At 39.2% G+C, this 13918-nt stretch overlaps 1 protein-coding gene across 4 annotated transcripts in view; it reads right to left on the reverse strand.

Annotated features, from left to right (window-relative positions):
* DST (dystonin) overlaps positions 1-13918 on the reverse strand; it is a 316365-nt gene that overhangs the window by 293993 nt on the left and 8454 nt on the right. For all 4 annotated transcript variants that reach the window (XM_074861756.1, XM_074861754.1, XM_074861758.1 and 1 more), the window contains exon 3: positions 4210-4398. In XM_074861756.1, coding sequence (XP_074717857.1) covers positions 4210-4398 — 189 coding nt within the window. The remainder of the gene's footprint in view (positions 1-4209; positions 4399-13918) is intronic.

Raw genomic sequence — 13918 nt, forward strand, 5'->3', positions numbered from 1 at the left:
CAGACATCTGACCTCCCTCTTGATTCCCTTGTAGTGACTTGTATCAATGCTGCACCCACCCCTACGGAGTTAAATTGCTTCTGCAAGGGGCTGTCTTTAAGGGGTTAGAAACAGGTTCATTAGGAGACACTGAGGGATACCTATGAGCAGCAGTGCTTCTGAGATCATTATCTGTCATCAGTTTATTCCTTGTAGGTTACTTCAGAGATACATTTTTTTTAACAGTATTCTGTAGATAATCACCTCAATGTATGCTGTTGCTACAGTGCTGGGGCAAAATAGACCAGTGAGTTTGAATGTGTAAAGTACAAGGCTTTTGAGTAGAAACAGAGATTTCACATCTGAAAGTGAAGGAACCAAGTTTATTTATGCCCCAATCTCTGTAGTTTCATCTGCCACATGTCTTACAGTGATCCTGTTATGACAAACTCAAGTGCAAATTTTGGTACTACGTCTCATGATCTTAATCCTTGGTGGCTGCATGAGTCAGGCAATTTAGGAGCCCTTCAAACTGTTTAACAATGGAGATGTCAAAAGATGCTGCTTTGACAGCATCTCTTTTCAACTATGTATTTAGACATACAGCTGAAATTAGAATTTGGCAGAACTGTATCTCTAAGTGACCCCACAGCTCAGGCGCCAGACACGTTTACACAAACTCAGGGCCATCTTCTGGTTCCAGGCCAGCAGAGGAAAAAAGCCTATTAATAATTTGCAGAGTTTTATACTTTTGCTTCAGAACAGACACCTATTTAAAAATATAGATAACATTGCAAAATGCTTGTAATAAAACCCCCAGTTTAAAATTTGCTCTGGAGAAGAATTGCTAGACAGCAGCAAGCTCACAACAGGAGACTTTTGCACATCCTTCCACGCCTTCAGAAAATTTAACTACCCATACAGAATCAGCTACCTTGAAAGGAGTGGTATGTAACACTCCTTTGACTTGCATGAAGTCATGCTAATTTAAAGAACATGGTCCTGTTTCTTCTCAAGAGTTCTCCATCATGTTCAAAAATTCAAAGCACACTTCAGTCATAGGCATCTGTACTCTCCTCAGTGTGAACTTGATGTAAAACTGTCACCTATAAAGAATGTCAGCACAAATAATACAGCCACCAAGAGGGTGACCTACAGGACACAAGATACAACAGCATGCCATAGAAGGGGTAAGCTACACACCGTTATGTTGATGTTGTACTGCATTAAGATGAATAAAATGAAGTGAAAATGGCTTTGAACTCTGTCTGGTAAGGATTGGTATTATGATGAAATGTATTTAATGTCTTCATTAATGACCTGGAAAGTATAAAAATCTAATGTAATTTTCAGAGAAAACGAATGTTCTATTTCTGGTAACATCTGCTCATGTAGATTTTCAAGGGGAGCAATTATTGTCTTCAGTGGGATTACTCCCATACACACAATTATACCTAGCTTAGTTCTGACAAGATCAGGGACAATACTGGAAAGATCTCAGATTGCTACGCAGGAAGTGAGAAATAAGCCAAGCACAGTCAGATAATTATAGCTGTGGCTAGAAAACTGCAAAACAAGATTTAGACACAACAAAACCAACCAAATACAAAATAGTCCAAATTAGCAGGAATAAGAAAGCCTAGCATCTAAATATCCAATAAAACTTCTAATGAAATATCTGAAAAGTCTTTAAGCATGTATCTTAATACAGCAACAAAACAGGCTAATGTATTTTAGGACTGATTACACAAAAATTTCTTGGAGCAAAGAAAAATCTTTCCATAAGGCTGTTTTCTAGTTACTTTGGAAATACCATTTTCTCTTGTGAGAAAATAGGGACAAAAAAACACAAGTAGGAAAAAGGCAACAAAAATTATCAGGAGAACTGGTTTATGAGGAGAACTTATGTCTTCCAGTTAGCAGACATTATATGTAATTTTTTGTCAAGTGATGACTAAGCAGGGTATGGCCATAGCTGCCTACAAATACTTATATAGTGTAAACATCAAGACAACAGATTATTTATTTGAAGTGGTTCAAGTGGGCAGAGCTAGGAATAACAGGAAAAAATAATGGAAAAAAATTATGCAGACTAACAAGAGCATTTCTGGCAAGGAATCATGTAAAACTGTACAAAGATAAAGGCCAAATATCTCATCTTTGAGATGTTGAGACTAAGTGGAACGAAGTTGTGACAAACTGCAGGACGGACAACATTGTGACTGCATGGAACTTCACAATGCTGCAGTGATTTGTCATGGCATGAACCTTACTCACCCTGTCACTGTGGCGTTAATAATACATTCAGAATAACTTAAAACGTCCATAAGAAATGAAATTGGTGACTTATGTTTTCTGGATCATAGTCTAATAAAGATAATGACTTATGCTTTTTTGTAGAAACATGAGTTCATCGAGGCTGTAGAAAAAGCTATCAAACGAACTATATAACATTGCATAAAAGATATAATGCAAAAGCAATTTCAAGATAGTGACATAATGGTGACAGCACTGAGAGAAGGTTTCTCTAAATCTGGGATTTATTAGTGTTTCAGTGGTAGGTCTTGTCAGACACAGCATAGACCCATGAGATGATAGGAAAATGAAGTTATATAGTAACACTGCACATTTTCTAGTCTTACACTTTTTCTTCTTTGCTGGTCCTGAAGTCCCTAATGTGTTACTGACTTTGGGGAAAAGCAGGGCTTCCTTATCTGCACTAATCCATTCTTCAAAGCCTGTTGTGCTGCTTACATCATTTCTGCCATTTTAGCTCTTTGGTTCAGCACCACTGATGCTCTTTTTCCCTTGTTGGTAATCAGTAGCAGTTGGTAATAGCCTCAGCGATTACAGGCAGACTTACCCTCAGCATAGGCCTACCACGGAAAAAATCAAACAAAAAAGGGAATTGAAAAAAAAAACAGGCGTGGAATGGAAAAATAATAGAAATGATGGAAGAGATGAAGGAAGGACAACAAAGTGGGGAAAGGACCAGAAGCAAGTAAGGAACAGAGGAGAGCCTGGTGAGAGACTGAAGACCTAGTAAGAATAACAGTGTTAGACAGAGTGATCTAAAGAGCAAGATAGGATGGGACTGAAAGGGAGATGGTTGAGAAGAAAGGAAGATCAGATCCTTTAAGAAGACCAGAAGACGAATCCATCAGATCACATTAAACCACAGAAACAGCAGCAGAGTAAAATAAATAATAAGTAGAAGCATGAGAGAACAGAGGAGACTGGGGAGTAGTGAAGTGAAAGCAGAGAAATGAAATGTATCAGCTAAAAGGTAAAATTCCGGCAGGTGTTGGTAGCTCTGGCTTTCTGCTCTTTGCACAAGTTTCTTGCTCTCTCAGACAATGTACTTCCACTAGGGAATGCTCTTTCTCAGACCAGCTTCAGAGCTCACTGATAATTCTTGATGCTCAATTAACACAAATCTAGGAAGGTTCAGTTAGGTTGGAGTAACCTCGAGATAATCTTTTTTAGGGTATGCTTGGTAGTTACCTTTTTAATAATACTGGCTTAATAGAAGTAGTTCAAGTCCCTTAACATTGGCACAGATAAGATAGTCAACAAATGCATCAAAGCAATGAGATCTCATTAAACAGATAAATGCATTATGTCTGCAGGAAGTATCTTCACATGCATTTACATTAGGAACTGTGTAAGTGTTCAATGAATTGTCATATTTCCTCACTAAAAGCAGGTTAGCAATATTAAAAGAACTATGTGTAGATCAAGCTGAGGAGCAAACAGTGTTAAAAATGGATACAAGTTTTGTTGAGCAGAAAGATTGTAAATACTGTATAAAGCAGAAGAGACCTCAAAATTGTATCTAGTAATGAGATTTAATATAAATTTGGTTCAGTACATAGAATCTCTGATAAATCTGAGTGAGGAATTTCAATAACATACACATGTGCTATAAAAACCTGTTAAGTAATATCACTATAAAACTATCCAATAAAGTATCTTACTTGAATATTTACTATAGACTGAACATTAAATAAAAATCAAAATTCAAAAACTCCAGAACTGGATTTTTTTTTAGAGTTATGCGCCAATATTAAATACAGTCTAACAAACTTATATCTAGATTCACTGAACATGAGAACTGAAAAGGTTATTAAATTGAGGAACAGAATATGGACAGTCCAAAAACTAGAATTATATTACATGCCTCTATAATATAATTCAAGTGTTATTTACCCCTAAAGGTAGAATACTTACAGGTTTTCGAGTTGGGGTAACTTGAACAGAATGATAAAATTCTGGTTGAACTCGGCTGCTTTTCTTGATTTTTCTTTTTCTTACAGAAGTTTCCTGCTCACTTAGGTGGTGAGCTTCCACTATAGGCTGTGTTTCCTCTAGGCGAGGTGCTACACGTCTTCTAGCATGGCGAGGACTTGATCTAAAGCCCTATAACAGAAAAAGCAATCATCGTGTTTGACATCTCCCAGAATGGAGCCATGTATCAACAGAAAAATCATATTAACAATGACTTGAGGTACAAGCATGCTCATCTCAAATTAATATAATGTTCATATATACTGCATGTAACAATAAAGAGATGTTGCCAAGTACTGTTAATATCACATTTGTTTTATATTTCTCAGTTATATGTATTATTGACACAGCTAGTCGCAGTAACTCCTGTTGGTTTTCTTTATAAACTCACACTTTTAGTTATTTATAACTAAACAGTTCTAATTTTAAATTTATAATTAAAATTTTCCAGGTTAATTCTTGGCCTCATGAGAAATTATTTTAGGGAGCATGAGCTGAAAAGGTGCATTTTTTCCTGAGAATGAAAGTGAAGAGAAATTGGTAGCTGGCAACACTTAATTATGACTAACGGTTCTTGTTAAGGGTTCTGATGCTGCTAGATTTGGAGTCAGACCTTACCGCTTGGAATAAAATAATTAAGACAGAGTGCTGTCTTTTGCTACCATCTGAGAAATACTTGTATATTTGGCCAAATTAATAAACTCAGGAAAAGCTGCCTTTCACAAATGCTTTTTAAAGGCTTGCAGGGAAAACCTATGAGCATCATCCAGAAGGTCTCATAGCCTTACAGAATTTCATTCCTTTAATGGCAACATGTATAACGCTAGCTCTGTATTGCTACCTGCAGAGCATTTACAATAAGCATTCTCTCATTTCACTGAGTCCCCTCATGAGCCTGCCACGTGTCATTTGTACTGAACACAATGTTGGTTGATATTAAACTTGGCCGGGTCATAAATAAGAGTGTCATTCACATAGTCACATCAGCTTTCAGAGTAAGTGAGCCAAATCTATGTCCTTGGTGACAGTCTGCAATTTAAGGAATACATTCCCTTTCAAAACCAAGAATAGATGAAACAATTCCTAATTTTCTACCTTCTTTTTTCTTCTAGTAAAATAACTCCACTGAAATCCTTACGTGACAAAACCAGCACTCAGAAATAGCTGGTCCATATAAAGAATCAAACTTCTGCAAGGTGAGATTTTAGCTAAAACTGCAGAAATCTATGCTATGAATCTAAATATCCTGAGTTCCTGCCAGCTGAAAACTAGTGGGAGCAATACATTTCCATATAAACCTGCTGTTCTTTTTTCCCCCTTCCCTTAGCTTTTGGTTTTGTTTTTTTCTGTTTTGTTTTGTTTTTTCGTTGTGGCTGTTTTAATTAGGAAATCAGTATAGAAAAGTTATGCTAAAATGTTGTTATGTTGGTAAATTGAAGCAATCAAAAGTCATATGTATGGCTCTGTGCAAATTGGTTTTCCTCCAGTATTCATGATACTGCAAGGGAAGAGAGCTGCAGCCTGTTCCGGGCACTCAGAGACAAACAGCTATTTTCATTATTTAAAGGCATGCTCCATTAAGTAAATATACCCCTAAATAGCCAAAACACACAAACATATATTTACATACACATGCTGGTAATTGCTACAGATACACATTGCATGCAACAGATGATGTGGAAAGGTTGAAGTGCCAGGGTGAGGTACCAGGTGAAGCAACTTCCAAGTAGCAACCTTCTACTCCCGGACACTGGACAGGTAGGACAGGAATAGCGCGCAACTCTACTTAGTCCATCTGGGAGGGTCATGTGTGTGGTGCATCAGGGCTGTATATATACACATATGACAGAAAGATACAGCCAAAATTTCCTGAACCCTTTTCCATGATCCCTCCTATTCTACTGAAGCAATAGAGTCATTCAGACTACAGGTAGGGCCAGACTTTGACTCCCTGTATCTCAGTGGAAGCAGGACCCTGTCTGTATCAACCAACGCAAGCAGCGTAATGGAAGCCACTGCAGCCAGCAGACCTGTGCAGATTTAGGAAGAGCTCTATACATTCAAAGATGTAAATCTGTGAGATAATCTGCCACACTGTTGCGGTGGGAAAACTTATTGCCCCATTTTCTCTCTACACTGTGAAATAGCTAACAGATACTTAAAACATATCATTCGATGTGATACTACAACTATTCAGGATGACAGGAAAAAATACAACACAGGGAGCCTACTGTTAGAGCTTACTTCTTGTGGAAATCTTTTACAAAAAAAACATTAGTGTGCATCAGGGATTATTCCACAGTAAAATAAAATAGTCCTTAAGAGACCAAAATACCCAGCAAATCTACTCTGATCTGAAATCAGAAGATATTTTCTAAATGTTAAATGCATTATGATTCATTTACAGATGATGGCTACTGGCAAAGCCTCGTTATATGCCCTGCGCTGTAGCTGCTTCCTCACCATGCTCGCATCTCCATTAGCTGGATAAAACTCTTTGGAAAAGTATGTTTATGTAACAAGAGAATTTGGTAGAAGCTAAGCGGCTCTAAAAGTGCTTAGAAATGCATGCCAGATAGGGATTTAAGTATGTGGGCCTGTCTCACTGAGTGACTTCACCTCAAAATACTTCAAGGTTTACTGATTGAGTATTATGTTTCAATATGAGAAAGTCACTTGTGACTTCCAGAAAAGTCTGTTTATAGACAGTGCTGCTCCTTTGTATTTTATATATTTTTCTCTTTTGCTGTTTATTACTAGCAAGAAAATGGGATCTTTATCTCTTTAAGAGCTCATCTGCTTCTGTTTGCTGAAGCTTACTCTTCACTTGAAGTCATAATCTGCCTACAGTATCACAAATGGTTGCTCTGGGGAGGATTATAATGCGATAAAGGCAGAGGATCATGATTTCGGGTGGAAAACTAATTCCATATCAACAATGATAATGTTACAAGGGCAGAGTCCTCAGACCAAAACCTGAAATGCTTACTCATTCCTGCAGTGAGAGTATGCCAGAGCAAAAACCCAAATCTGGAAAATTTCAAAATTTGGTAATCAAAAACGAAGACAATAGTCAAAAGTGATGTAATGTATGGGAGCTGCTGCTCCTGGGCCCAATGCAAAACTAGAATGGCCAGTAATTTCTTCTCAACAGTGAAATAAACAGACGCTTCTCATGACATCTGTGTTATTTATCCTTTAGTTGAACCCAAAATTGAAAACTTACCATATTAATACAGTAATCAAAATTAAAAATGTGAAGATAACACAAATATTTGTTTGGCAAAGACAGCACCATTTTAGATGTTAAGACAGCACTCACAGAAGAGCAGAAAAGTATTACAAAATATTCAGGGACACACAAGCAAATCACCTGAGACCAAATCACTGAGAAAACACTAGCGATTTTAGAATCACGCAGGCAATACAACGAGATTGCTCTAACACCATTAAGCAATTTGTAGTTTCCGGTATCATGTGAATGCTGTGTCACTGGACAGTGACAAACCTTTTCTTGTTCCTTGCACTGAGAGGGAGTTGCTCATTCCTAGACCCTACTGCCTGACTCATTTTTATGCCTGTAAAATTCTGAAACAAGGCAAACCAAACAAGACTTCAAACACATATTTTTAGAAAATGTGTCTTCTAAATACTAAAATAACTGCACACAGATTTACACTACAAAGTATTCTTCCTTAAAGAAACAACTCAGATGACCACCAGAACCATTTTTAGACACCACAGAGGAAGACGAGGCAAACTGAACCTGGGATTATCTTCTCTCCAAAAACATTCATGTGCATGCTTCCAGTTAGAGTCTGCCTGCATCCATGAAGACTGATCTTCCTAGTCATACTCTACAATCAGCAGGAATAGAGAGGTGTCTCTGGAGGCCAGTGCAGAGCCAAAGCCTAGCTCACCTACTCTCAAGGGAGTTTTTCTGTTTGTGGAAGGAGGCTGGGGAGATCAGCCTCTTTTAGCTGAAATTCATTCATTTAAATCTTCTCTGAAAGTTTGGGTTTTTTGGTTTTTTTCTGGAATGAAGTGTGGTAATATTGAAAGGATCTGTTGTGTCTATCTTTACACTCAAACCAATGATCAGTGTTGCAAGCCTGGGCACTGCATGCCAGAGCGCACAACTAACTGGTTGTGTAAAATTACTTCCATGGTAAGAGGTTATGTAAAAAAAAAAAATCTTCTTATCCAGCCAAGTTTTAACTTCACACCTCTGATTCAGTGACTGATTTCTTGTGAATAGGAACACAGTGTGGGATTTCTCTGACCAAAGCTCAGCAGACCTCCCCTCACTTTCAAGCCACTGAAGTCAGCAGGTCAGATGAACCATTCTCTAATGGCACCTATTTCTCTCTACTGGCCACAAAGGGAGCCCAAGGGGACTGCTTCACTCATAGCCATATATCTATCCTGCAGGTATCCAAATTTGCATGGAATGGATCAGACCCATGATGACTAGGCTTTGGTCAGCCTTCAGTATAGTTTTCATCATTCCATATATATTTTCTCATCAGGTTTCCTCCTATTTTCCTCCTTCTACATGAAATAATTCCAGTCTCTTCCATCACTTTTTTTGTGGTGAGAGTTTTACATGTCCTCATTCACAGACATCACTCTTGCTGGATCCCCATAATTCAGCACAATACTCTTATAAATTTGTATTACTGATATATATAATAGTATAGCATGTTTTTCTGTTCTGTTTAAATATTTCCCATCCCATCTTCTTTTCTGATCAGGCTATGCATCTGAAAGAGGTCTTCACTGAATTGTCAAAAGCAATTCAAAAGGCCCTTTCTGAAGACCACAAACTTAAAAATTAATAAAGTGCATAAATTACTTTTCTCTGTAATATACCCATCCTTGGATTTATGAACACCATGTGTATTCATTTCCCCATTCTTCAGAATTTCTTCAGTATGGTCTGGTATCTGATAACCACTATGTCATACTCTGCAATCCTTGTTATGTTTTTGCCGAGGGAAGGAGACTGGCCTGGCTAAATAGGGACCTTTGGCTGGATCTCAAGAACAAAAGGAGAATCTATGACCTTTGGAAGAGGGGCCAGGTCTCTCATGAAGACTATAAAGATGTAGTGAAGTTATGCAGGGAGAACATTAGGAGAGCCAAAGCGCAGCTAGAACTCAACTTGGCTACAGCTGTTAAGGATAATAAAAAATGATTCTATAAATTCATTAACAGCAAAAGGAGGATTAGGGAAAATCTCCCTCCTTTACTGGATGCAGAGGGAAACATGGTAACTAAGGATGAGGAAAAGGCTGAGGTGCTCAACGCCTACTTTGCCTCAGTCTTTAGCAGTGGAACTGGCTGTTCCCTGGACACCCAGCCTCGTGAGCTGGGAGATGGGGAGGGGAAGCAGAATGAGGTCAGCACAGTTGAAGAGGAGATGGTCAGAGACCTGCTACACCACTTGGATGCACACAAGTCTGTGGGACTGGATGGGTTACACCCAAGGGTGCTGAAAGAGTTGTGCTCGCCAAGCCTCTTTCCATGATTTACCTGAAATCATGGCTAACTGGGGAGGTCCCATTGGACTGGAGGGTGGCAAATGTGACACCCATCTACAAGAAAGGCAGGAAGGACAATTCAGGAAACTATAGACCTGTCAGTCTGACCTCGGTGCCAGGGAAGGTCATGGAGCAGGTCATCTCAAGTGCCATTAAAAGTCATATAATGGATGAACAGGGGATCAGGCCTAGTCAGCATGGGTTTATGAAAGGCAGGTCCTGCCTGACAAACCTGATCTCCTTCGATGACAAAATGACCCGACTATTGGACGAGGGAACAGCCGTCGATATTATCTACTTGGATTTTTGAAAAGCATTCGACACAGTTCCCCATAGGATTCTCATAGAAAAACTGGCTGCCCATGGCCCGGATGAGCGAACGGTCTGCTGGGTCAAGCACTGGCTGGATGGACGGTCCCAGAGAGTGGTGGTCAATGGAACTAAATCCAGCTGGCGGCCGGTCACAAGTGGTGTTCCTCAGGGCTCGGTGTTGGGACCATTTCTGTTCAACATCTTTACTGATGATCTTGATAAGGACATAGAGTGTATCATCAGTAAATTTGCAGATGACACCAAGTTAAGCGGGAGTGTCGATCTGCATGAAGATAGGGAGGCACTACAGAGGGACTTGGATAGATTGGATCAGTGGGCCAACGTTAACAGGATGAGTTTCAACAAGGCCAAGTGCCAGGTCCTGCACTTGGGCCACAACAACCCCATGCATCGCTACAGGCTTGGGGAGGTGTGGCTGGAGAGCTGTGTGGAAGAGAAGGATCTGGGGGTTCTAATTGACAAGCAGCTGAACATGAGCCGGCAGTGTGCCCAGGTGGCCAAGAAAGCCAATGGCATCCTGGCTTGTATCAGAAATAGTGTGACCAGCAGAAGTAGGGAGGTGATAGTCCCCCTGTACTCGGCACTGGTGAGGCCACACCTGGAGTGTTGTGTCCAGTTTTGGGCACCTCAATACGAGAGAGATATCGAGGTGCTGGAACGAGTGCAGAGGAGGGCAACGAAGCTGGTGAAGGGCCTGGAGAACAAATCCTATGAGGAGCGATTGAAAGAGCTGGGACTGTTCAGTTTGAGGAAGAGAAGGCTGAGGGGAGACCTCACCACTCTCTACACTTACCCAAAAGGACATTGTAGAGAGGTTTGTGCTGGTCTCTTCTCACAGGTGATTAGTGACAGAACAAGGGGGAACGGCTTTAAACTGCAACAGGGGAGGTTTAGACTGGACATTAGGAAAAAATTTTTCACAGAAAGAGTGGTCAGACAGTGGAATAGGCTGCCCAGGGAGGTGGTAGAGTCACCATCCCTGGATGTGTTTAAGGGTAGTTTGGATGAGATACTGGGGGATGTGGTGTAGGGGAGAACTTTGTAGAGTAGGCCTGATGGTTGGACTCGATGATCCAGAGGGTCTTTTCCAACCTCAATGATTCTATGATAAAGGCCTTGTTATGTCTGATGTCTGTTCCCATTCCTAGCCCATTCAATAATATAAAAAATAGGATTTTGAAACTTCCTAAAAAACTTGTTTAACTTTTGCTTTTTTTATTTACAGATGAAGACATTTTGGGTAATGTGTTGAGTATTTGTCTTTCACTCTTAGTTTTTCTGTATTTCTTTTTAATTCTTTGTCTGATACTTTAATAGCACCATATGAATACATCAGTGCTATCCCATGTGTGCGTTATTGCTTTAGTGACATGAATCTTTGAGTCCTCCATTCTTTCAATGTGCTATTGTATTAATTCACCAGATACTTTTCCTATCCATTGTGGCTTCTACTATCCCTACTGCCTTCATCATACGTTACCTATTATTTTTATGCTTTATAAGAAATCATATTAATTCTTCATTTTTTCCAGTGTGTATTTTGGGTAGAATATATTGGGTGTCAGAATTCTAACCTTGGAACCCAACCTTTCCAGCCAGTATGTGTTTTCGGAGTCACTAAACATTAACTTCAAGAGAAGTAGGAGTGCATTATCAGATCTCCTGCTGAAGTGTACAGAAACCTTTGCATTAACGTCAGTGGACACTGGACTGCAGCCCAGTTTACCTTCTGGCAGAACTTCATTGAACCACAGAAAAAGTGATAGCTAACATTAAGCCACAATTCAGCACAACTGGAAGAATGACAGTACAACTCAACTGTGTTTGCAAATGCCTTTACAGATATTTGAGTGAGTCCTGTAGATTAAATGCACTTTTGCAGGTGCACTAATGAATATCAAAGACAAAGAAAGCTCAGATAGGTTATCCAACTTCATGTGCTTGCTTTTAAGGTTTTTGACAGTGGTTGTATATGCATGAGAATTGTCATCTATTACCATTGTCAATTAATGGCCTCAAGAAACAGTCTTTGAATTGTCAGTTACTGCCTGTTCAAAGCTTGGAAACTTAAATGTATATGCAACCTACAACATTTTAGGGCCTGGAGACATTAGTATGTGTAGTATCAAAACTGTTCTGAAGATGCCAGAGTTCTCAGCTGTTTGTGGACAGGCTGAAATAGAACTAAACCCTATAGTTGAAGTACCTACTTGAACTAAAAAGGCAGGTTTAATTAAATAACTTTATTGTATCAAATTCTCCTCCATGCTGACAGAAATTTGAGAGTCTTTCCGCTGCACATACAAACATATATATATATATGCCTCTGTATTGTGAAAACGGTTTTAAATTAAAAAGTGACCAAGACTGCATTATTTCCTTTCTTCTTCTCCCATAGTGACTTCCATCCCAAATACGCTCAGGTTACAAAGAAACAACAAAACCCCCACATTTAACTGCCAGTTCTGCAAGTTTACCCCCAAATCCAGGATTCAAGTTAAGTCCTCCAAACTACTTAAACATCCTCTCTAATAGTAACGATTGCTAATTAAAGCTAGGTCTTCATTTTTTATAGCAGGAAGATTACCTACACTCAGTATATTACTTCACTAACACACAAGGAGGATGCAACTGTGTTTGCTCTTTCTTGGTTCTATCACGTCTCAAAAAATAGACTGCAACCTTTTTTTTGTGGTTCTTTTGATTTTTTTTAATCTTAGCTGAGTGTTACTCCTATAAAGATCTGAATCAAAACATGAAATGTAAGATTTTACATTCAATTTCTCATTCCACTCCCTCATTAACAAGTTTTCACTGATGCTTACTTGCATGCCTTATGTTTATTTTAGGACATATTATTCTTATCTTCTAAAACCTAAACTCTAAGCAGTGCTGGAACCATTTTTCAGATATTGAAGACTGATTTGGCATGTGTCATATTCTAAGATAAGTCCACACAAAGGGATTAAAAGCAATTGTCTTTTACATAACCTGAACAAGATTACTTTTCCAACAGAGTTCATGAAATACAACATCAATAACCTGCTTTCCAGTTCTTAAGCGGGCCCCCAAGGGTATACGTATTAGCCCTTGTGTGAACCTAGGGTTTGGATGTGAATTTATAATACAATTTTTAGTAACCCATGCTGCAATACACTGCTGCTTTACAGAATGTTTTTGTTTTTTCCTATCATAAAGTTAGGATTCCTATCAAAGCAGGTAAGCTGATGATGTGTAAGCAAATAGCCAAACAGCATGCCCAGTCATGCCTCAGGATACCCTTTAAATACTCTTTCCTGTCTAAATCTATAAACCACAGAAGCTGGCCTGTTCTCCAAGCAGTCCTATCATTCTCTGACAAGAAGGCTTGCAGCCCTCCATGGCTGCCTTGCCTTTGCAGTGGCTTGTCCCAGTTCCTTCCCTGTTACCTCAGGGCACTGCAAGCCTACAGTAGGAATGGAACAATTATTTAAGAGCAAAAATAAATCAGAGTACTGCTTGATCAGTGGTCTGCAAAGGAAAGTTGAATTTAGAATATGCTAGCATATTCCCAAGTATGTTCCTCTTCTACCCCTGCTTCCTCCATTTTCCATCTCAGTACTTCTCAGCTTGGGCAGTGTACAGTATATATCAAAAATCTGCCATAAGGAATTAACTTTAAATATTAAAAATACAGTAAGAAGGAGAACAAGAAATAACACACAGATTACGAAACCATGCAAGTCCTGCCCATCATCTAGTACAAAGAAATTATTCTCCTATGGCCAGTGTGCTTG

The sequence above is a fragment of the Strix uralensis genome, chromosome 3, assembly GCF_047716275.1.
Source record: "Strix uralensis isolate ZFMK-TIS-50842 chromosome 3, bStrUra1, whole genome shotgun sequence".
Lineage (NCBI taxonomy): Eukaryota > Metazoa > Chordata > Aves > Strigiformes > Strigidae > Strix > Strix uralensis.